This window comes from Saccopteryx bilineata, chromosome 1 (genome assembly GCF_036850765.1).
Source record: "Saccopteryx bilineata isolate mSacBil1 chromosome 1, mSacBil1_pri_phased_curated, whole genome shotgun sequence".
NCBI lineage: Eukaryota > Metazoa > Chordata > Mammalia > Chiroptera > Emballonuridae > Saccopteryx > Saccopteryx bilineata.
Window position 1 is genome coordinate 391,520,023 of NC_089490.1, and position 25,099 is coordinate 391,545,121.

Here is a 25,099-nt window from a genome sequence, read left to right on the forward strand (position 1 = left end):
CCAGCCAGCTGTACCTTACTCTCCAAATTGTGCTTGTATTCATATTTCAAAATGAATATGACGTAAAAAATATCCCCTGATTTTTGTGAGCAGTGTATATACCCATGTTCATGTTGAAATCCAAACACCTGTATACTGCATCTTGTGACTGTACTTAGAATAAGGTCTTTTGGATGGCCCTAATCTAATATGACTGGTATCTTTCTAGAAAGAGGATATTAGGCCTGATCTATAATGGGACAATGGATAAAGCATCGCTCTGGAATGCTGAAGTCACTGGTTCGAAACCCCAGGCTTGCCTGGTCAAGGCACATATGAGAGGTAGCTATGAGTTGATGCTTTCCACACTTCTCCCCTAGCCTTTCACTCTCTCTCTATCTCTCTCCCTCTTTCTGTAAAATTCATAAATTAAACCTTAAAAAGAAGAAGAGGAGGAGGAGGATATTAGGACACAGACTCTCAAATAGAAAAGATCACGTGAAGACAGAGGGAGAAGACTGCTATCTACAAGACAAGGAGAGAAGCCTCAAAAGAAACCAACCCTGCCTTTACCTTGACCTCAGACTTCTAGATTATAGAACACTTTGGAATAAATTACTGTTTTATAAGCCACCAGCTAGTCTATTGTACTTTATTGTGGCAACCCTGACAAACTAATAGAAACACTATCAGCATATATGTAAATATGTGTGTGTCTGTGCATCTTAAGAATGAATTGCATAAAAAGCAATTGAATGCCACACAGTTTATGTGTATGTGTGCAAATTGCTCAAATGGAGTTATGACCATGATCTTTATACAACACAGTTTAAGAATAGAAAGACACTAGTAATACACTACAATAAAACTTTTTATTATAACTTTTTGATATGGAAACAAGCACTATTCTTAATTTATTTAAATTTCATGGTTAGTGTGAAAATATACTTTATTTATACACACCTTTTCCCTAAACACTCTTTTCATTGCCTCTTTCACATCTCTGTTCCTCAAACTGTAGATGATGGGGTTCAGCATGGGAATCACAATGGTGTAAAATGTTGACACTATCATGTCATGGTCCAAGGCGTAGCTGGAAGTCGGCCTCACATACATGAAGAGGATGGTCCCATGATAAATTGACACTCCAGTTAGGTGAGAGCCGCAGGTGGAAAAGACTTTTCTCTTCCCTTCAGCAGAATGCATCCTCAGAATGGCCAACAGAATGAACCAGTAGGAGATCAGGACAATCAGGATAGTGACCACCTCAATAGAGCCCACAAAGAAAAAGAGAAGAAGCTGGTTTGCGTGCGTGTCAGAACAAGAAATAGCAAGGAGAGGAGGGATGTCACAAAAGACATGTCTGATTTCATTGGATGCACAGAAGGATAAGCTAAAAGTAGCCACGGTGTGTATAGAAGCATGCAAAATGCCACCAACATAGGAAGCAAGGATGAGTGACAGATAGACTCTGGGTGACATGCTAACTGAATACAGGAGAGGGTTGTAGATTGCCACATAGCGATCATATGCCATTGCGGCCAAGAGGAAGCATTCTGTGGTCCCAAAAGTAACAGCAAGAAACATCTGTGTTGCACATCCAAGGAAAGAGATGACTTTATTTCTTGACAGAAAATCTGCTAACATATTAGGTAGAATTACTGAGGAAAAGCAGGCGTCCACAGATGATAACACACTCAGAAAACAGTACATGGGGTTGTGGAGCTGGGAATCCCTAATGACCAATACAACTAACCCTAAATTTCCCATCAGCGTAAACAGGTAAATTGCTAGAAACAGGAAAAATAAGATAATTTGCAGTTCAAGATTGTCCGTAAAGCCCTTCAGTACAAACTTAGTAACTTCAGTGACATTCTTCATGTTGAAATTTCATGAAACAAACTTGAAGCTATTTATAAAATTATAATTCATATTGCTCTGACCAAAAATGAGCAATATTGTGAGTCAGTTAAAGTAAACTGTCTTCATATTTATTCGTTTTCAGTGAATAACTTCTCAGCTGTAATTCAGGAGCCAGGAACATGACCATGGGCCAAACATTGATGCCATTCACTACAGAATCAGATGGAAAATTTGGGTTTTAACTCACAGGCTCAACTCATATTATTTACAAAACCCTGAAGTCAAGTGGTTGATTTACCACTGAATTCTTTTAATTGTTTTCCTATAAAGTCTCCATGAAATACAAACAAACAGCTAAAAATCTTTTCTATTATAAAATGACATTAATTTTATTTTAAAATAAGATAAATATTAAGGGGAAACCATTAATAAAATTAAATTTTTAAAATAACTTTAAATAAATGTGTTGAACCAAGTTTGTTTGAAAGACTAACATCCTAATAAATTATAATATTTTATGAATTAATCTATCTAAAAATTTTTCAACTCCATTAGGTTATTGAAAAAAACTAATCAAGATTTTTAAGAACATGAATTATGATTTAATATAAAATTGAGTAATAGTGTATGCTTTATTCAATTTTTAAAAAATATTCAGCATTTTATCATCCTTAATGGGCAAATATTTGGTCATTTGTAGTATTTTTGGAAATTTAAATTCTTCATAGTATATATTTTTTACTCTCTCAAAATTCTGTTGTGAAAATGGGAGAATAATAAGAAAAACAAGAAATGTAATTTTTCTTTCAGAGTACTACATGTAATTGATTACATATTGTTAATTTTGGATTCAGTGAAATAACAACTAGGTAGCTATTATCTAAAAGTAATAATACAATAAGTTCATAAAGATCAGCAATTAAAAATATAACAAAAGCAGGAAATAACCATTGCACCTAGATGCTGAACTTAATATTTCAGTGTAGATAAACAGCAAGAAATCAGTTAGAAATTATAGGAAAAAAATCTCTTCTGCTGTGTCTCACAGTTATTTAAATTAGAAGTCAAAGTAATATTTTCACCTGAATTCAAAATTTCTTTATTAGCCCATAATATAACACTAGTTGGAAGAATAGATTTTATTCAAGTTAGTTATCACAGTCATTTATTTGATTTTTTAATATATCTTCCTATACAAAATTTGAGTTAGTCTTAAGAGCACATAGTCTGCTGCAAGTAATGTTTTGTACTTTATTTAAATTCAGAGTACAAGTCAAGCTCCAGCTTCAATACATTGACATGATCCCATCAGTGAGAGAAAGAACCATTTGAATTAGAATGAGAGAATAAAACACATGCTAACAATCTTCACGGAAAGACAAAGTCAGAATTATTTAGAATAATAGTCAATATTAGGAGAAAACATTTTCATAGAATTATTGAGAAGATTAAAGGCAGAGAAAACAAGAACAACTCATATAACACACAAATCACCACAACCCCACTTGCCACACTGCAGTGGACATAATTTTGCTTTGAGTGTATATGAAAATGAAAAATTACCATGTTAAACATTTGGGTTAATTTTTTCTTAAAACCATCATTTCTGTTAGATGGAAATGACTAAAATTTATTAAAACATATTAAAAAATCTCAGAGGCATAAAGAGAAAATGACTGTTTCTTAAAGAATTTAGTAATGTAGAATCAACTTTTATAATTAATACAAACCCACTTCCAAAAATATAAAGTTAATAGCAGAATACTCCAAAAATCTTGGGTTCAATATTGAAATACTGAGTATGCAAAGAAGGAGAGAAATAACAGTAGCCACTTACTGAGGTGTGGGAATGGACTTTTGCACACATTCCTGCTATTCAACTTTATAGCAACTCTCACAGCGTGTAAATGCCAGAATCTAGATTCAATCCTGGGTCTCCTTCATGGTGCAAGCACTTTCCATTGCTTCTTCTTCTGCCATGGATTCATTATGCAACTAACTTCCCCTCTCACCAGCCCGCAGAAATAAGCAAAGCATGGTCTCTGATGTATTTAGATTTTTAAAAAGCTATTACAATTAGTGAAACATTATAAAATAAATAAAGATCTTAAATGGCTTTTACATTACATAGCTAACAAAATAAATCTCAAAAATTATTATTTTCCTCATTCTATGAAAAGAGCCCCAGATAGTTGAATAAGTCAAATGTTTTCTTGTCCTCTATTGATAAATTTCCTGATTGTTTTGGTCTTTCACCATCAAAAAAATGAAAACATAAACTCTATTTGGAGCATTCTCATTTTGCCTTAAAACATAATTTCAATATTTTCTACATTTTGGGTTTTTTTTTTAGGAAGTATTATCTTAGACTCTGCATAAATCAGACTGATGAATGGCAATAGGCGACAATTGTGGAGTTTAGTATGGGAGACTTCATAGCATATATTTGACCTTGATATTTTAGGTCTCACCTATTAAAATATTCTTCTGCAAATTATCTGAAAATGTCTCTTACCTGTACAACAGCAAAGCCATGTTTAGGAACATCACAAATATGATTCATTTAAATTATTTATATCAAGTTATTTAACTTTGATAAAAACCCACAGGAGATGCTCCAAAGGGAATATAACTATCAATAAATTACCCCCTGGTTTAAAATAGAAACATGATGATTTACTCACTAACAAAAAAGTAAGTGGTTTTGGAATAATGTATTACACATTGATATTTATGAAATGGATAAAGTTTTTTGGTCTCTGGTTTAAAATGAAGCCTCAAGAAAAACAGACCTAAAAATTTTATTGATTTTATTGGGGTAGCGTGAGTTTATAAAGTTGTATAGGTTTCAAGTGTGCAATTCTATAATGCATCATGTGTATATTGTATTGTGTTGTCCCCATCTAAAGTCAAGTCTCTTTCAACCCTCATTTATTCCCCCTTTACCTTCTTCTACCTGGTCGCAACCCCCTGTGGTACATTTACACAATGGAATACTACTCTACCATAAAAAAACAAGAAATCTAACCTTTTGTGACAGCATGGATGGACCTGAAGAGTATTATGCTAAATGAAATAATCCAATCAGAGAAAGACAAATACTATATGATTTTTACTTCTATGTGAAATCTAATGAAAAAATAATTTAAAAAACCCAAAATAGAAACAGAATCATAGATACAGAAAATGGACTGTTTAAATGAATAAAGTGTATATTTGAGCTTATTGGAAGATTATTATTCAAATTAATAAGAAAACCCCCCAAAATGACAGGAATGTGAAGAAAACATTAAAAGTATAAGCTCTGTAGGACTGTATAAATCATGTTATTTTGTGAATCCTAAATACTATCTTTAGTTTACTCGAATTAAATAAAAACGTCTACTGATTAATCAATAGACATACAAACAACAAACATATGCACAGGTGCATCTAGGACAAAACAGGTCTTTTGTGTTTCCACCCAAACCTGATCACTTTTTTTTTGGTTTTACTTCTTTAAAAAATGCCACATCTAGAAAAATTTAACAGTGGTAGACTGGGAGGCTCAGTCAAATGTTATTTTTCTTCAGTTTTCCAGAAGCTTCCCAGCCTTATCCAGGCTCAACAGGAGTGTCAGAAAAGGACTGTGAGAGACTAATGTAGTATTATAGTCCACAGAGGATCTCAGAAGTATGCAACACATACTCCCTTCAGAAAGGATAGGGCTTCACCAGTAGGGAAAAAATGCTGAGAAGAATATCCATTGATCGGCCTAGCGTGCGGAGGACCCGTGTTCGATTCCCGGCCAGGGCACACAGGAGAAGCGCCCATTTGCTTCTCCACCCCTCCGCCGCGCTTTCCTCTCTGTCTCTCTCTTCCCCTCCCGCAGCCAAGGCTCCATTGGAGCAAAGATGGCCCGGGCGCTGGGGATGGCTCTGTGGCCTCTGCCTCAGGCGCTAGAGTGGCTCTGGTCGCAACATGGCGATGCCCAGGATGGGCAGAGCATCGCCCCCTGGTGGGCAGAGCGTCGCCCCTGGTGGGCGTGCCGGGTGGATCCCGGTCGGGCGCATGCGGGAGTCTGTCTGACTGTCTCTCCCTGTTTCCAGCTTCAGAAAAATGAAAAAAAAAAAAAAAAAAAAAAAAGAATATCCATTGAGTAGGGCAGGTACACTAAGAAGGTAAGGTTTCAACAGGGAAGAAGCTTCTGAAAGATGTAGGACTCAGACAGTACTGTCTTCTTGGGAGAGGTGTCCAGTCCTGTGTCCATTTTTAACTGGATTGTTTGTTTGGTGCTGAGTTGTATGAGTTCTTTATATATTTTGGATGTTATATATTTTGGTTGAAGCTGTCATTTGTAAATGTATTCTCCCATTTAGCTGGTTGTCTTTTTGTGTGTTGGCATTTTCTTTTGCTGTTCAGAGGCTTTTCAGTTTGATGTAATCCCATTTATTTATTTTTGCCTTTACTTCCCTTGCCTTTGGGGTCATATTCATAAAGTTCTCTTTAAGACCAAGATTCATAAATTTAGTACCAATGTTTTCACCTATGTCATTTATGTTCAGGTCCTATATATTTAGGTCTTTGATATATTTTGAGTTAATTTTTATATACAGGGACAAACTACAGCCTAGTTTCACTCTTTTACATGAGGCTTTTCAATGTTTCCAGCACCATTTATTGGAGAGTCTTTCTTTTCTCTGTTGTATGTTTTAGGATCCTTTGTCAAAAATTATTTGCCTGTATACATTTAGGTTTATATCAGAGTTCTCCATTCTGTTCCACTGATCTCTGTGCCTATTTTTCTGACAATACCATCCTGTTTTAATTATTGTTGCTTTGTAGTATAATTTAAAGTCAGGGAGTGTGATACCTCTGGCTTTGTTCTTTTTTTCTCAAGATTGTTTTGGCTCTTTGGGGTCTTTTGTGGTTCCACAGAAATCTGATAAATTTTTTGTTTTACTTCTTTAAAACATGCCTCTGGGATTTTGATGGATATTGTGTTCTGTTACATATAATGTTATCATTATGTGTACACTGTCCCATCTCTGCTGTTGTTATCCCTGTTCATGTTTTTATATCTTATTTCCTCTATTAAATATGTAATGAGCTTATCTGTAGCTCTTATACCAATTAGAAGTGTGCTACATTAAAATTTGAATAAGTATAGTAATCTTTATTAAATTTCTATAAATTTTGTCATAGATTATACTTTTAGATTATTTCATTATGTATATGGTGACAAGATTTTAAGAGAAGGAAGCAGGAAAAAGGAAACTGGATTTCAGAGAATTTAAGTTAGCAAGCCATTGCACATAGCTATTTGGTGTCAGAGTGAGGTCTGTGCTCTGAATCATTAAATTTCTTTTCAAGTCTTGCTCAAATTCATTTTCCATTGATGTATAATTTTATGCCAGAGGTCAAAATGCATTCAGGTAATCATTTTTATCATATTGTTTATTGCTCCAGAATCATTTTCTTATTTACTACAAAAAAAATAAGTCATCTAGTTACTTAGTGAGTCCCATAAGAGAATTAGTGATTTTTTTTTTTTTAGTATCCCTGTGGACTTCAAGAAGAGATTGAGAACTTGGTATAAAAGTCCAAATGGTTAGTATTCAGAACATATCTTAATTGAGTGAGGACTACATTTTCACAGGTAAAAGGAAAGGTTTTTCATCACTTTAAGAAATATTAGATGTTGCAATCTTGAATCTCAAACTAGATTATATACTTTAATATTTAAATATGAAATATAAATTTCTAGTTAAGTAGAGTTAAATTAAAAATTGAATAAGAGAGTTCCAAGGAAATGGCAGAGATAACGAGAAAGACTCAATATAATTCGGTCAATATATTTGTAAATTATAAACTTCATTTAATTTCCTGGATTGAAGATAACAGAATAAAGCTAGTAGAAAAGGGCCTATATTTCAAATTTTAGAAAATTATTAAATGAAGAGAAAAGTAACTGACTGTAGGTTATATGCCATTTTGAAATCATATTTTTTTCTCATGAATGCCTATCAATGAATTTTAAATGTGTTTTACTAAGCAGCTAGTTGATCTAGAATCTACTTTATTATTTTTTTTAGTATATAATGGTCTACTTAAGTTCATGGCTTCGTAAATGAATTCAGATACATGAGGATGTTATTTTGTGTTGTTTCTAGGAGATGACATTTCCAAATTTATGGCATATCAGAATGAGTCTGTGATATGGTCAAGTGCAAAGAGCTTAGTTTAGAGACAGAGAAACCTGGAATGAATCCTGGCTCTGCTAGTTACTATGTGACCTTAGTCAAGTTATGTGTCAGGCTGGTTCTCAGTTCTCCCATCTATAAAAGGACACTGAATTAGTTTGCAGGTTGCCATATAGATTACATAAAATAATGTACACAAAATTTCTAACACCAGTAGCTACTTAATATGTTGTAGCTGCTATCATAGCTCTCCTTTATTTCAAGCTTAGTGTTTGTGTTACTATTCTCAGGGATGGTGCTTTATGTTTTCTGATTGTAACGAGGATGGAGGAACTCATTTGATTTTAATGTTCTAGAATGAGCGTGTTTTGTTAAATTTTGAAATCTAATATTTGTCTTTTAACTCCTGTCTCTTAAAGTGAAATTAGTTCCATATAAGCACAATTAGTTACAGTGTCCTATATTAGTTGACCGAAATGCCTGTTTGAAGAGCATCTTCAGTGAAATAGATAAACCCCATACCTTTTGTTCCATCATCCCTCCAGTTCCCTAGAGTGAAGCAGATAATTGATTCAATGGGACACAGTTTGAATTCAAATATGCCTTCATTCTAAAACCATCTTATTGAACTATGGATAAAGTCAGAGAAATCGAGAGTTATAAGAAAATTACATCAAAAATATCAGAAGAATTTAAGAAAAGACGTTATAATTTTACTGTAACAGCCTCTCAAAATGCAATGACAGAAATGCATTTTTAAAGTTATTTTTTTAAGGTTCTTGATACCGTAGAATATTGGGATTCACTGGGTATAATCTCATGAGGAGAGTATTTAAAGATATCTTAATTGTCATAGTCATGTAACAAACATACATATAACTAAAAGAAGAATAGTTTGGTGCACATTTATTGCTCATTACTTTGTAGAAAAACTCATTTCATACCTTTTTATTTATATTTTGTAGTTAAATCAAAATTGAAAGTCATATTTCATATGAATGTATCCTTTACACATAATTAAAACACCTTAATAAGTATTTTAATACATGTCATAAATAAGCACTTTAAAATTACTCCATGTTCATGTTGTTGAACAATATATGCCTAAAAATTTGGTGACGCTTAGTTATTCTTTGTTTTGGAAAGATAAAGTGACTTTTTCAAGGTTACACTGTCTCTAGGTGCTCAAACTCAGATTTTAATACAGGGTTTTAGAGTAAAAATTTAATGTTCTCAACCTTCCACAAGTGTATTATCTCAGACACATTATTAAGTAAATGTTAGAATTGTAATATTGCTGAAAATTTCTTCTGAATAGAACAGACAGCATGTATTTTGTAAGGGATACCTTTAGTAAATAACACATTGGTATATTTTTCTAAAGTTGCTTGCATATTTTTTGTTGTTTTCAATGTGATTTTTTTGATCAGCTTAATTCCTGTTTTGTTCCTGAATCTCTTTTATAACTATTTTTTGCATAAAGCCATAAATGAGAGAGAGACAGAGACAGAGACTGACAGAGACAGAGAATGGTGGGACAGAGAGAAGAATGAGAAAATTTTTAAACAGAAATAAATTCATCATGGTGCCAAAATAAAATATTAATTAATATGTATATTATTAATTGATTGCTTTGTTTTTTTATTAATGTCACCATTCAAACTAAACTGAAAATTATTGTAGGACATTTTTATGTGTGTGTTCTAAAGAGCACTGTGAGTTACCTGTATTTGCACAGAAGTTGAAATTAGCTTAAATTCTTTACTTTAGCATTCTTTTTTTTTTTTTTAAAGAGACAGAGAGAGAGAGTCAGAGAGAGGGATAGACATGGACAGACAGACAGGAACAAAGAAAGATGAGAAGCATCAATCATCAGTTTTTCATTGCGCGTTGCAACACCTTAGTTGTTCATTGATTGCTTTCTCATATGTGCCTTGACCGCGGGCCTTCAGCAGACTGAGTAACCCTTTGCTGGAGCCAGCGACCTTGGGTTCAAGCTGGTGGGCTTTTTACTCAAACCAGATGAGCCGGCGCTCAAGCTGGCGACCTCGGGGTCTCGAACCTGGGTCCTCCGCATCCCAGTCCAACGCTCTATCCACTGCGCCACAGCCTGGTCAGGCAACTTTAGCATTCTTTAAGAATTAAATGAGCACTTTATGGGGAGGATTGTTGGAATTCTCATATTTAAAAAGCTATTTATTCTCTTTATTTAAAGCCTTCCACATGAATCAGGACAGATCTTTCTTGAGAAATAGAGACATGTAGCTTTTTCCCTTTTTCTAGAAGAGTTTTAAGCCAATGTTCTCATTTCTATTTGGTGTGTAAACATCTCAATATGACAAACATGCCGTGTGTTTCACATCACAAATATAAATCATCGGCATGTCCCTTTTCTTATGCATTGCAAATTTTTCACCACTTCAGTCTCTGACATTGAAGGAAAATCAAGAACCACAGTCCTGAAACCCTGTTCCTAAGTGTGGTAGATGCAATGTTTCATTTTGTTTAAGCCTGAAGACTTTCAGGCGAAATACAGATGACTCTTCAACTATTTTTTATATGGTTTCCTGTTTTTCCTATTTCACTAAATGAGAAACAGTCTGAAGTTGTAGGGAAATATATCAGAAATAAAACAACGCTCTGTGGCTCCTAATGTAATTTTACTCTTTTAACAATAGCTTCTATAAATTTTATATTCTATTATCGGGTAATTTTCTTTTATAATAATTTTAGTGACCCTTCAGAAATTATATATGTTAAAGAAATTACCATGACTTATATTTGACATATGTGTGTTAAAAAAACACCCACGTACTTTGCAAGGATAATGAGTATGTTTAAAAACAAAAGAAATTCTTACATTGGCATTAAATTTGATATGGAAAAACATTAACAGTATAATAAATGCTGCAGGCCTAACTGAACAATTGGTGATGGGGTATCCCAAAAGAACACTGGAAAGCAAAATAAAGTTAATGCTTTATTATAATTTGCATATAAGATACATCCACCTGGGGAATAATATCTGCTGTTTGTTCACCAGTGTTCTAGAAGTAGTAGTGGAAAGAGATACTAGCTAAAAATCATATACATATACATGATATGTGCAAACACACACACAATGGTTTGGTTGAAAAAAGTTACTCCATACAAAAAGTTGAGACATAAGTCTAACTTATCCTATTTAATAGTTATCTGGGATCAATTTAAAAATAAATATAGTTTTTCTCATTTAAATGCAGTTCTCCTGTATACACAATCTTGTGATATAAGTGTGTTTGCTTTCATTTTAACAATTGTAGACATTAAGAAAAGGCATTTCATGACCACTGTAAAAAAATCTAGAATTAGTATTCAGTTGTGTGTGTGTGTGTGTGTGTGTGTGTGTGTATATATATATAATTTTTTGGGCTAAAATTTCTATATTCATTTATCTCTGTGAATTTTAAGATGATGGGATATGAAACCGATTGATAGTATATTTAACATAAAATAAATTGGAAATTATTTGACATAAATTGAGTTTTTTTAACATGATAAATTTAGCCAATCATTTGATGAAAGTTTCTTTAATCTAACAGGGGAATGCAGTTACTGGGCCCAGTTTCTTCATCATTGCCTATTGCCTCACTGCCTAGGATTTTAATATTTCCTTCTAAGGAACAAAAAACAGGATGTAATAGGGTAGATACTATTTACAAAACTAATGCTTTAAAACCTGTAAATAAAATAAAAAATGTCACATTTGACATCAGACTTAGATTTACACAGGATTCAGGTGAAAAATGTGACTGAAGTCACTGTGTTTATATTAGTGGGCTTCACAGATAATTTTAAGGTGCAAGTCTTCCTATTTTTACTGTTTCTATCAATCTATCTTTTTACTCTGATAGGGAACTTGGGAATGCTTTTATTAATCACTAGAGATTCTCGGCTCCACAACCCTATGTACTATTTTCTTAGTGTGCTATCATTCTTGGATGCCTGTTATTCTTCAGTTGTCACTCCTAAGATGTTGGTCAATTTCCTGAACGAGAATAAAGCTATTTCTTATCTTGGCTGTATAGCACAAATGTTTCTCTTTGTTACTTTTGGGACCACAGAATGCTTCCTCTTGGCCGCAATGGCATATGATCGCTATGTGGCAATCTACAACCCTCTCCTGTATTCAGTTAGCATGTCACCCAGAGTCTATCTGTCACTCATCCTTGCTTCCTATGTCGGTGGCATTTTGCATGCTTCTATACACACCGTGGCTACTTTTAGCTTATCCTTCTGTGCATCCAATGAAATCAGACATGTCTTTTGTGACATCCCTCCTCTCCTTGCTATTTCTTGTTCTGACACGCATGCAAACCAGCTTCTGCTCTTCTACTTTGTGGGCTCTATTGAGGTGGTCACTATCCTGATTGTCCTGATCTCCTACGGGTTCATTCTGTTGGCCATTCTGAGGATGCATTCTGCTGAAGGGAGGAGAAAAGTCTTTTCCACCTGCGGCTCTCACCTAACTGGAGTGTCAATTTATCATGGGACCATCCTCTTCATGTATGTGAGGCCGACTTCCAGCTACGCCTTGGACCATGACATGATAGTGTCAACATTTTACACCATTGTGATTCCCATGCTGAACCCCATCATCTACAGTTTGAGGAACAGAGATGTGAAAGAGGCAATGAAAAGAGTGTTTGAGAAAATGGGTGTATGAATAAAGTATATTTTTACACTATCCGTTACATTTTTAAAAATTTAAGAAGGATGTTTGTTGTTGTCTCCATATCAAGAAGTCATAATAAAAATGTTTTGTCTTGGTGTATTTGTGTCTTTGTATTTGTCTTAGATATTGTTATATGAGCATTATAGGCATACTTCTACCTGTGCAATTTGCACACATGCAGGAAAAACAGTGTCATGCATTTGTATTACTCATTTCATTCTCAGATACACACACGCACACATGCATGCTGTTATCTGTTGCATTTGTTTGTCAGGGTTGCCATAGCAAAGCACCACATACTGTTGGCTCAAGCAACAGCTATTAATTTTTCACTATTTTAGAATCTAGAAATCTTAGGTCAAATTAAAGGCAAGGCTGATTTCTTCTGAGGCCTTATTTTCTTCACTTGTAGATAGCCATCTTCATCTTCTATCTTCACATTTTCATTTCTCTGAGTATTTCTGTGTCTTATCTCTTTCTATAAAGACAGCAGTCGTATTGGATTAAGGGCCAAACTAAAGACCTCATTTTAATTCAATTATTTTTACAAAGACTGTATCACCAGATATAGTCACATTCTGAGGTCAGAATATCCACATTTGAATATTGGTATATAATACATATGTTTTTACACACAGTCATTGATGCACTTAATCTTTGCTTTAAAATGTATAGTATAGACTTTCATATCATATTATTCAAATGAGATAAGTTCTAACATTCACAATTATTAGTGACTTTATAATTATTCCTGACTGCCTTCAACAAGTAACCCAACTGGTTAGCGAAATCATAGCCCACACCACGTTTCATGCAATCATTGGTTTAGATTTCAGTTCAAAGCACTGAGCTTCATCCTCAGATCTATAACTTGGCAGTAATGTGTAGTTCGGAGGCCACAGATGTGTTTAAATTTCTGGTGTTGATACTATGCTGATTTGGGAGGGTAAAACTTCTCTCTCTGTTTTATTATTTCATCCAGAGTGTGAATAAAATCCCATTCTTTAATTCCTTACATAATACAGAGACTATGCACTAGCATTCACAAAGATTATTCTTACACTCAACAAATGTAAAAAGACAAAACCAAGTCTGAGAGCTGGTACTTTGGCTGGCAGATTGGGCTCCTCTCACACCCGAGCTCCAACCCATCTTTACGAATTAAAAAAAAAACAAAACACACAAAATACAGACTTGTACAGACTATTTGCTAAATTGCTATTAAATAAAGAACTTGTATATAGAATATATAAAGAACTCTAACACAAAATATTAAAAGGGACAATAATAAATGGGCATAAACTTGAACAAACATTTCACCACAGATGGTTAATACATCCATAAAAATAGCGTTAAATGTTATGTTAGGGAAAGAAATGCCACTTAAAACAACACCATGATCCCATATACCTATTATAATGAGTAAAGTTTAAAAATATAATAATAACTAAAAATATAAAGTGGTCATTGAGGATACAGAACAACTGGAACTCTCACACATTTCTGGTGGGAATTCAGGTGGTGCAGTTACTTTAGCAAATCTGACAGTTTCTTTTGAAGTAAAACATGCACTTACCACATGACTCTGCCATGTCATTCTGCCATTTAACCAAGAAAAATGAAAACATAGATGAACACAAAGATCTTGGCTCCAATTTTTAGAATGGCTATCTTCACTGTATTTCAAAGCTAAAAGCAACCCAACTATCCATGAAACAGAGAATGAATAACGAATTGTAATATATCCATAAAATGGGATACTACTTAACCATTTAATAAGGATAATACCATTGATATATTCTAGTACATGGAGGAACCCAGATATCTTGTGTTGAGTGAAAGAAGGCAAATTCATTCATGCTGAAGTCAAGAGCTGCTCCCTTATTAAATACCTATTACTATAAAAACAAACATATTAAATGAGGTTAGACCCAGATTATAGTAACTTTATTAAACAGAAGTCAGACAAATATTGATGTGTATGTAGTAAATGAATGTATTGTGAGCATATACAGTTGAGTGAAACTTTAGGTACAAAATGAGTTCTATAACAACATATGAGCACATTAAAGCAGCCATCATATTTACTTTAGAACACTAATTCTTCTTAAGGACATGTATCAACTAATGTAGAGGCAGGTCCTGGGTGGGGGAGGGAAGCTGAACACAGGAAATAATAAATGAGAATGGTTATAAGTGTGGAATTAGGGTATTATTAACTCAATGTAGTCAATTAATATAAAAAATAAGAGTTACACACATATTTTCTATTTTTTTAATAAATCTTTTAAAACACCATAGGACATGTGTAAAGAGTGCCGTCTTCATCCTCAGTCATAAAACTTGGGAAGAATGCATTGTGGAAAATGCTGAATGTTGAAGTAGTTTATAATATATTTGCATCCAGATATTTGAGTGGGTGCAGTATAAAGAAAAGATAATAACAAAGAAAAGCTGGTAAATTGTAAATAAAAAAACATTTCCTCAATAAAAAAAAAAGTTACCCTGGGTAATTAGCAAAGACCATGGCATAATTTCTCATTCTCCAATGCTTTGGGAATAACCAAAAAATTGCAATCGAGAACCCAGGGGAGTGACTCAAAGGGGAGAGACAATTATAAATTCTCCTGACTTCAGTTAGGTTTATGATCACAGGGTGAAGAACTCATTTCTTATTTTAGGTGAGTAGATGGCACTGATTGTCTGATTACTAGGTTAGCCCAGTGATAATTTTTGATTCTTGTATTTAATTTAATTTTTAGATATGTTAATCACTAATGCCAGACTCATTACATTACACCACACATATCAATAACCTCTTGTTATGACTATGTTTTCTGGAGTAATGATATGTTTTCACCACTATACTATGTTCTTTGAGGGTAGTAAGTGTCCTCATTTCTATTTGTTATGACTTCTATATTTATACTGAAATTCTAAACCATAAATATATTTTCTGAACCAAAAAATGATTGCTTTTTCCTGAAGAAAGAGCAAAATGTTTTGAAAGTTTCATCTCGAATGTTGGCTAAGCGAAGATGCTGATGGTCAGGTCAGAGTCATGGATGCTAAGTGAGTGTCTATGCCTCAAATCGAATACTTTAAATGTCTTGCTGTCAGGATTGGTGAAGTTAGTTCTCCTTAAACATTTCAGAGTGCTAGGCTTGGTTATTCCCTTTCCTCCCTCGTAATGTATTCCCTTACTATTACATGCATTAAGGAAAGTTTTCTTCTTCATCTGCTGTTCTATGTTATAAGTTACAATATCACAAGTTAATAAGGAGAATTATTTTTTGAAGACTAGAAAGAAGATAGGTGACCTTCTATACCTTTCCACAAGTCCCAGTTTTCTGTTGCAAGTACAACACACATCATGTTACTCAGCCCACAGAATTTTGTGAACACGTTTGACAATTTAGCATAATGAGATATAACTCTACAAAGTGAAGTTTTTAAAATCTTCAACCACTATGGAAAGACATGAAAAGTGATTTGGGGATTGACTTTGAACCCCATAGCTGGTACGTATAATACTGTGCATCCTAAATTACAAAATGTTGCTATTTGCTAAGTAAGTTTTGTCAGGCAGCATATATTGTCAGATTTCAAAGGTGTAGTTAGGAAAGATTTATATTGACTTCACATCCCTCACAAATGCAACATAATTGCAGAGTTAGTGCTCTCTTATTGAGGTAATGCAGTGTATTTTACACTATAAGAAAGAGAAAGATATATAAAAGCTGTAGCCTTATTAGCTGTGTTGGATGAGAGGAGTATGGTGTTTGCCCTTTTTGATAATTGTAAAATAATATGTGTGCATATTTCTGCTGATGTTAACTTACCCAAGGACTGCTGAGCCTGACATATTTTTAGAACTAACTCTTCAAGATTTTTTCTTTTTTGTAATCTTTCTTTTTTCTTTCTCTCCCTTTTTTGATTGGTAATACAACATTCCCAATTTGACCAACCCATTTATCTTAGTAGAGGATATTTGCACAATTTTATAGAAAACTTATTTGAGATTGGTGTTTGCATTTGCAAAGGAGGACATGCACCGGCATCAGCTCTAGTCCCCAAGTCCAGGTGCAACTCTGAAAGCTGTGCTTCCATCAGAAAAAGGTTAGGCTTGTTGTTCAGTTTCCCTGTGTTTTTTTCTAGTGAGTGCTTGAGCAGGAGTGGTGGGGAGCAGGTCAGATAAAAATATCAACTCAGTTGAGCTTCAGGAAGCCTTCAGGGATTTGTAATATAAGGCAGATGTTCACATGAAGAGGTTTGTCAAACCACACAGACTGCTGTGAAATCTTCTTTTCTTTAGTTAGAACTTGATAGCTATGGCATTAGACTTTGCCATTTTTCTTGTTCGATTCTTTCTGAGTGATTATTTTTTACATTTTGGTAAATATTTTGTTAATATTGAGTATATTTTTGAATAGAATAATTTTTGTGCAGCTGATTTAATCTGCCAAATACATTTTGAATGTCTGTTCTTATTTTCTTGAAACTTATGTTTACTTAGTGGCATTCACAACTTCTAGTTTTTAAGGCTGTAAGAGTTTAAATATTTTCTTCTGACATTAAGTTTGATCAGTGTAGGACTGATTTTTATTTGAAACTGAACATCCAGTTTCATCACCTTCTATAGAGGTGGTCATTTTCTCCAGCTCCATTTATTGAAAAGACCATTTTTATCTCAACATCCTGTCCTAAATGCCAATTCTGTCATACACCACACTTTGATACAATCTTTTTTATTGTTTTTTTTTGAGTTCTGTATTTTGATTCATTAGAGTATTTTCCCATAATTGTGCCAATTTACATAGTTTCAACAACTGTACTTCCATATGTTTTAATATCAGATATGGAAGGTCTTTTCAAAATTATCCTGTTATTCTTTATAATATATATTTTATCTATACATTTTAAACCAGTGTCAAATTCTACAAATCCCCTAGTGAGCTTTTGATTGAAAAGTCCTTGAATCAATCAAGTAACGTAAGCAGAATTGATATTTTTATAACACTGACTAGTGCAAGCCAGGAACAGATAGCATTTATACCAATTTTTTTAGGACTTCCATAATGTTTCTCAATAAAGTTTTAATTTTTTTCCTTTTGAGAGCAAATTTAGTCTAGTTTTTATAAGATATTTTATCAATTTATAAATTTTCTTTTAATTCTTAATTTTTTGTCCATCCTAAATAGTACTATTTATTCATCTAATGTTAATATTTTTTTCTAAGTCAATCTAATAATGTGGCAAATGATATTTATCCTAAACTGAAGCACTCAGCAAAATTTCTGATCAACCCTGTTTGATCATAGTGAATTGTATTTTTATACATTTTTTAGAATTGATATCAATGATATATTAATACTATTTAAGATGTTTACATCTATACAAATGAAATGGTAGTCATGGATATCGTGTCTGTGTGTGTGTGTGTGTGTGTGTGTGTGTAATTAAATCAGGATAATGTTGGCCTCCTAGGATGAGATGTAGTGTAGAGCTCATTATTTTCACTCTGAAAGAGCTTGCACCAAACTTAGATGATTTTTTTTTTCATGAAAGTTTGGAAACACCTGCTTTAAAAACAATTGGAAGGGGAAATAAATTAGGAAATTATAGGTAGAGAAAATGTTATATTTAAATTAAAATGGGTTAATTCACTTGATAGAAGGTGGAATAAGACAGTAAGAGTAGTACTCAAATTAAAATATAGCAAATATACTCCATTTTTATCAATGTCATGTCCACATACATTTTTTATCTGAATCAAATAATTACTTGTCCTGTCCACATACATTTAAACAAGTAAAATTTAAATCAGGCAATATGTATTTCCCCTTATTTCCTGTTACATTTTTTTATCTTTCAACCCTTATGCTCCATGTAATAATATTGTGTTCAGCCCTTGAGGCATTTGAGATGGCATTATCTGGAGTGATGTTCTTTTTGTGGATAATTTAGTATTTACCAGATAATTTTGGGAAGTATATCAGCGAATTAATGATTTTTTTACTTGTTTCAAAATAAGCTAGAAAAATACAACTAGAATATTAAATCCATAGTTTCAGAGATATTAGTCCTCAGGTCAAAAAGCTAATATGGGAATGCCAGCTAATTGTTTTTTCTCAAATTAAATAAATTACAGATTCCGGGCTAATTCAGTATGAAACAAGAAATGTCAAGAACTTCAAAAATCAGCACACTAGCGCCTACTTATTTTCTAGAGAAAATAAGTTATTTATGTGCATTCGGGTGAACATGTTAGGCACTTTTGCAAAGTAACTAAATTCTTTTCTGTCACTGTAAAAATTATTAAATACTGTTGAAACTCATAAAAGTTGTCCTGGCTCGATACCGGAGTTGGTTAGAGCCTCATCCCAAAGTGCAGAGGTTGCTGGTTTGATCCCTGGTCAGGGCACATACAGAAGCAGATCGATGTTCCTGTCTCTCTCTAAAATCAATACATTAAAAAATACAACATATAAGAGCATAGTAAAATGAAATTATAATTTTTAAAAAGTCACATGAATATTTGTTCTGTATCTTTGAAGTATGCTATTGGTATTTTAATAGGAATGGCATTGAATTTATTATAGATTGCTTTGGGTAATATAGACATTTTACCAAAAAAGAACATAAATAGTTTCAGCAATCTTGAAAATGAAGAATAAAGTAGGAGGTATCACACTTCCTGATATTAAGTTATACTGCAAGGCAATTGTAATCAAAACAGCTTGGTACTGGCATAAGAACAGGAATACAGATCAATGGAACAGAACAGAAAACCCAGACATAAACTCATATCTTTATGGTCAATTGATATTTTACAAAGGAGATAAAAGCATACAAAGAAGTACAGACATTAATAAATGGTGTTGGGAAAATTGGACAGGTACATGCAAAAAATGGAACTAGACCACCAACTTGCACCATTCACAAAAATAAACTCAAAATGGATAAAAGACTTAAATGTAAGTCATGAAACCATAAATATCTTGGAAGAAAACACAGGCAGTAAACTCTCCAATATATCTCATAGCAGTATTTTTTGCCAATTTATCACCATGGGCAAGTGAAATAAGTACAAAATAAACAAATGGGACTATATCAAACTGAAAATATTTAGCACAGAAAAAGACACCATTAACAAAATAAAAAGACAACCCACACAGTGGGAGAACATATTAGCCAATACATCTGATAAAAGGTTAATAATCAAAATTTATAAAGAACTTCTAAAACTCAATACCAAGAAGTTAATCCAATTAAAAAATGGGCAAAAGAACTGAATAGACACTTCTCCAAAGAAGACATACAGATGGCCAATAGGCATATGAAGAAACATTCAATGTCATTAATCATCAGAGAAATGCAAATTAAAACCACAATGAGATACCCCCTAACACCTGTCAGAATGGTACTCATTAACAAAACAACACACAATAAGTGCTGACAAGACTGCGGAGAAAAGGGAACCCTCCTTCCTGCACTGCTGGAGAGAATGCAGACTTGTGCAGCCACTGTGGGAAACAGTATGGAGATTCCTCAAAAAATTAAAAGTGGAAGTGCCCTTTGACCCAGCTATCCCTCTTTTAGGAATATATTCTATGAATACCAAATCACTGATTCAAAAGAAGAAATGCACCCTCATGTTTATTACAGCATTGTTTACAATAGCCAAGATCTGGAAACAGCCCAAGTGACCATCAATAGATGAGTGAATAAAAATGTTGTGGTACATATAGACAAAGGAATACTATGTGGCCATGAAAGAGAAGGAAATCTTAACCTTTTGCGACAACATGGATGTACCTGGAGACTATTATGCTAAGTGAGATAAGCCAGGCAGAGAAAGAAAAATATCATAGGACCTCACTTATATGTGGAATCTAATGAACACAGTGAACTGAGGAACAGAATAGAGACAGAGGCGGGGTCACAGGGAGCAGAAGGACAGCTGTCAGAGGGAAGGAGGATGAAGGGATGGGATCAGAGAAGGTGAAGAGATTAGTGAAATTAAATATACACTACACAGAGATACAGATAACAGGACAGCCAATCCCAAAGTGAAGGGGGGAAAAAGTGAGGAGAAGGGGGGCAAAGTGATGAGAATGGGGGATATGGGGGTGGGGTTGAGGATGTTAAATTGAGTGGGACACTTGAATTCATGTTAACACAATAAATTAAAATTAATATAAATATTTTAAAAAGGAAAAGAGGATAAAAAAGTTACATGAATTCTGGAATGAGAATATTATTATAATGAAGAGAATCAAATCAAAGTCTATTAAATAATGATTTCTTTGGGCCTGACCAGGTGGTGGCGCAGTGGATAGAGCATCAAACTGAGATGCAGATGACCCAGGTTCAAGACCCCAAGGTCGCCAGCTTGAACACAAGCTCATCTGGCTTGAGCAAGGCTCACCAGAGTAAGCCCAAGGTCGCTGGCTCACGCATGGGGTCACTCGGTCTGCTGTGGCCCCTGATCAAGGCACATATGAGAAATCAATCAATGAACAACTAAGGAACCACAATGAAGAATTGATGTTTCTCATTTCTCTCTCTTCTTGTCTGTCTGTCCCTCTCTCTGACTCTCTCTGTCTCTGCTACAAAAAAAAAAAAATAGATTTCTTTGGATATTGACACTGAAGTATCATGGTCAAGAAGCAGAGAGTTATGTTACTTTTATTATAATTTCTGCTAAAATGTGATATATTTACCTAATTACACAAACTTTGAATTAAAAACGTTTGATTTTTGTGTGTGTGTGTGAACAATATTCCCATTCTAGGCCAAACTTTTCTAACAATACATTGATGATAGGCCATAGATTGTATGCACCTTGTAATAATAACCAGCAAGTGACACAAAAATTAAGGCTACTATATGTTAGATTGTAATAGTTTATATATTTGATTCTAAGTTTAATGGTGGGAGTGGTCCTTATTTTAAAGTACTGCATCTAAAAACCTTGAATTTGGGTTACACATAATGGCTTTGCATACTAAAAGTTTACCAGGTGATAGCTCCTGAAAACTAATGACTCTTCTGATGGTTCTTTCCACAGTAATCTTCCTTAATGGACAAGCAAAACCAAACAATGCTAAAAGAATTTATTTTAATAGGAATTACAGACCTCCAGGAATTGCAGGTGCCCTTTTTCGGGGTGTTCCTCCTCATTTATACGATCTCAGTGGTGAGCAACTTGGGCATGATCATCCTTACGAAGATAGACTCCATGCTTCAAACACCCATGTACTTCTTTCTCAGACACCTGGCTTTCATTGATGTTGGTTATTCAACAACTGTGGGACCCAAAATGTTGGCAAACATTGTAACTAAACAAAAAACCATCTCCTACAATTGGTGTGCAACCCAGCTAGCTTTCTTCATCTTGTTCATCATTAGTGAACTTTTCATTCTGTCGGCAATGGCTTATGACCGCTATGTGGCCATCTGTAACCCTCTACTGTACACAGTCATAATGTCACCAAGGGTATGCTGGGTGCTAGTAGCAGTTCCCTATCTCTACAGTGCCTTTCTCTCTCTGATAACCAGCATAAAGATTTTCATTTCGTCCTTCTGTGGCTATAATGTCATTAATCATTTCTATTGCGAAAGTCTTCCTTTGTTGACTTTGCTGTGCTCAAGCACACGTGAAATTGAGTTGATAATACTGATCTTTTCAGTGTTTAATTTGGTGTCCTCTCTTCTGATAGTCCTTGTGTCCTATATACTGATCCTTCGGTCTATCCTCAGGATGAACTCTGCGGAGGGCAGGCAGAAGGCGTTCTCCACCTGTGGGTCTCATCTGACAGTGGTGGTTATATTGTATGCAACTCTATCCTACATGTATATGCAGCCCAAGTCTAGTCATTCCTTTGATAATGATAAAATGGCCTCTGTGTTCTACACTTTGATCATCCCCATGCTGAATCCATTGATCTACAGCTTGAGGAACAAAGAAGTGAAAGGTGCCCTGCGTAGGATATGGAAAAATCTGAGCCAAACCCCCAGGTGAAGTTCAATATAGAATGTATATACAATGAATTAAGTTATAGAAACTGCTTATGATATAAGATAAGCCTTAGAAAGCAGTGATGTGGAAAAGGCATGATAAACTAGAAATATTTTTCTTGTTTTCAACTAATAGGTAGGTGTTCAAGTAGTGGTGATTATTCCGGTATCAACTTTGATTTGTCCTCAGGTTTTACTGCAAGAGGCCAAAGTTCCCATAAATGTTTTCATATTGCCAAATACTTATGTTACAATTAAAGGAAGTTTTTTTTAACATGCCTTCTATTAAATAATTTATTTTAAAGACATTTTGTGTCTTCTAATAAAATATTTTGTGCCCATCATACTGATATAATGATAAATCAAAGATGGTAGTTATTGTTCTTTGTGCAGGGAGTATATATAGCACTGAATAATACATAAAAAAAATTGCCTTTGTGACACTTTAACTCTGTCTTCCTTTATCTGGGTGAGATCTCAGCCTTCTTTTGAGATATGACATGTGAACACATATATGCCTGGGGAAACAGAAATAATAGTGTCATTATTTTAAAGTCACATAATTTTGCACTTTAAAAATCCAAAAGAGTTTTCAAGCTAAAACAGAAACAATAAGTGAATTTTGCAAGGTTGGTAGATATAAGGCAGCATATAAAAGATCAATTTCTTATATACTAGTAAGACCAGATAAAGAAATTTAACCCATTGATTATACAACAAAAAGTTCTGTAAAATACTTAAGGAAAATTCTAATGAATTCTTTGTAGAAACTACAAAAAATTTACTAAGTTGTTAAAGAAGACATAAATGTAACATTATAACATGTCCATTGGTTTGGAATAGCAACTGTTGTGATGGGATCAGTCCTCCTTAAAATTTTCTATAGAGTAATAAAGTAACAATTAAAATTCCATTAATATTTTTTAATACTCAAGTTGATATCAGATATGTGTGGAAATGCAAAAGATCTAGCCAGGCAACTTTAGAAGAAGGAAGAATATAAAGTCCTTTCAATTACACATGTCAATACCTTTAATAAAACTAGATTTTTAATATATGTGTCATCATTGCAAGTAGAGACTAATAAAATAAGTAAAAATAAATAGTCTAAAAGTTGACTCACATGTGTAATTTCACTTGATTTAAACAAAAGCTCCTCTGCCATGTAATGAGGAAATGAGGGATTTTAGTAAACTGACCTCATTCAGTTAGGTTTCCTATGTAAAACATAAACTTTAGTCATTTATTTGTGTCAATGTAAGATTAAATGAGATATATTATGAATATAAATGTGTAAGTTAAAACCACAAAGTTTTCTTGCAAAAGTAAAATATCTTCATGACTTAGGATAAGCAACAATTTCTTCAAAAAAATACAGAAATCATAATAATAAAAGATAGGTAACTAGCACTCTATATAAAACAAAAACTTGTATTTATCAAAATATCAAAACATACCACAGGAGAGATTTTTAAAAATCCTGAGAGAACACATTTGAAACACACACACTTCATGAAGTATTAATAGCTGTAATTTGTAAAAACAAAGGAAAACAACAAATTGCCTCCAGGGGTCCCCAAACTTTTTACACAAGGGGCCAGTTCACTGTCCCTCAGACGGTTAGAGGGCCGCCACATACAATGCTCCTCTCACTGACCACCAGTGAAAGACGTGCCCCTTCTGGAAGTGCGGCGGGGGCGGATAAATGGCCTCAGGGGGCCACATGCAGCCCGCGGGCTGTAGTTTGGGGATGCCTGATAGGGGAAAAAGAAGAGAAAAGATAGTAACATACCTGAAGAAATACTGCACTAAGAAGGATGTCAAAACAGCCTAAACATTCACAGAGATGTTCAAAATACCATTAATCATTAGATAAAGTGTTAAGATGATACTATGATATCACTACACAACCCATCCGGAAAGCTAAAATTCAAAAGTGAGTTTAAACAATAATAGTTCAAAATGCTGATGAGCATGTGGAAAACTAAAATTCTTTCACTTGCTTGAGGGAATGCAATTGTTATAACAACTTTGAAAAGCTAAGGGCAGAAATTACTAAATTTTAGTATTTATATTTTTTGTGAGGGAGCCGTTCCATTCCTGAGTAATTATACCCACTGATGGATAAAAACAGAATGTGTTTCACAGATGCGGTCATCACAGATGTTGAATGCTATCAAAGGTAGAACGGGTGAATGTACAGGCTGGGGCTATGGTAGGTTTACAGTTGTTTGTATGGAAAATAATACAAGGGTTAATCATAAATAATAATACAAGAATCAGCTGTGTTTCACACAACTGCAAACCTACTTTTGCCCTACCCTGTGTTATGGCATGT

General features: G+C 34.0%; 3 protein-coding genes across 3 annotated transcripts; 2 read left to right on the plus strand and 1 right to left on the minus strand.

Annotated features, from left to right (window-relative positions):
* Nucleotides 1–897: 897 nt before the first annotated feature.
* Nucleotides 898–1,908, minus strand: LOC136319692 (olfactory receptor 5T2-like). The gene has a single exon (XM_066252825.1). It carries the CDS (start codon nt 1,858–1,860, stop codon nt 898–900), a length of 963 nt encoding a protein of 320 aa, XP_066108922.1. The 5' UTR covers nt 1,861–1,908.
* Nucleotides 1,909–11,760: 9,852 nt separating this feature from the next.
* On the plus strand, nt 11,761–12,729 carry LOC136320790 (olfactory receptor 5T9-like). The gene has a single exon (XM_066253940.1). It carries the CDS (start codon nt 11,761–11,763, stop codon nt 12,727–12,729), a length of 969 nt encoding a protein of 322 aa, XP_066110037.1.
* A 2,673-nt stretch (nt 12,730–15,402) lies between these two features.
* LOC136319693 (olfactory receptor 8K3-like) lies at nt 15,403–22,765 on the plus strand. The gene is made up of 2 exons (XM_066252826.1): nt 15,403–15,419; nt 21,812–22,765. Exon 2 carries the CDS (start codon nt 21,824–21,826, stop codon nt 22,763–22,765), a length of 942 nt encoding a protein of 313 aa, XP_066108923.1. The 5' UTR covers nt 15,403–15,419; nt 21,812–21,823.
* Nucleotides 22,766–25,099: the final 2,334 nt, after the last annotated feature.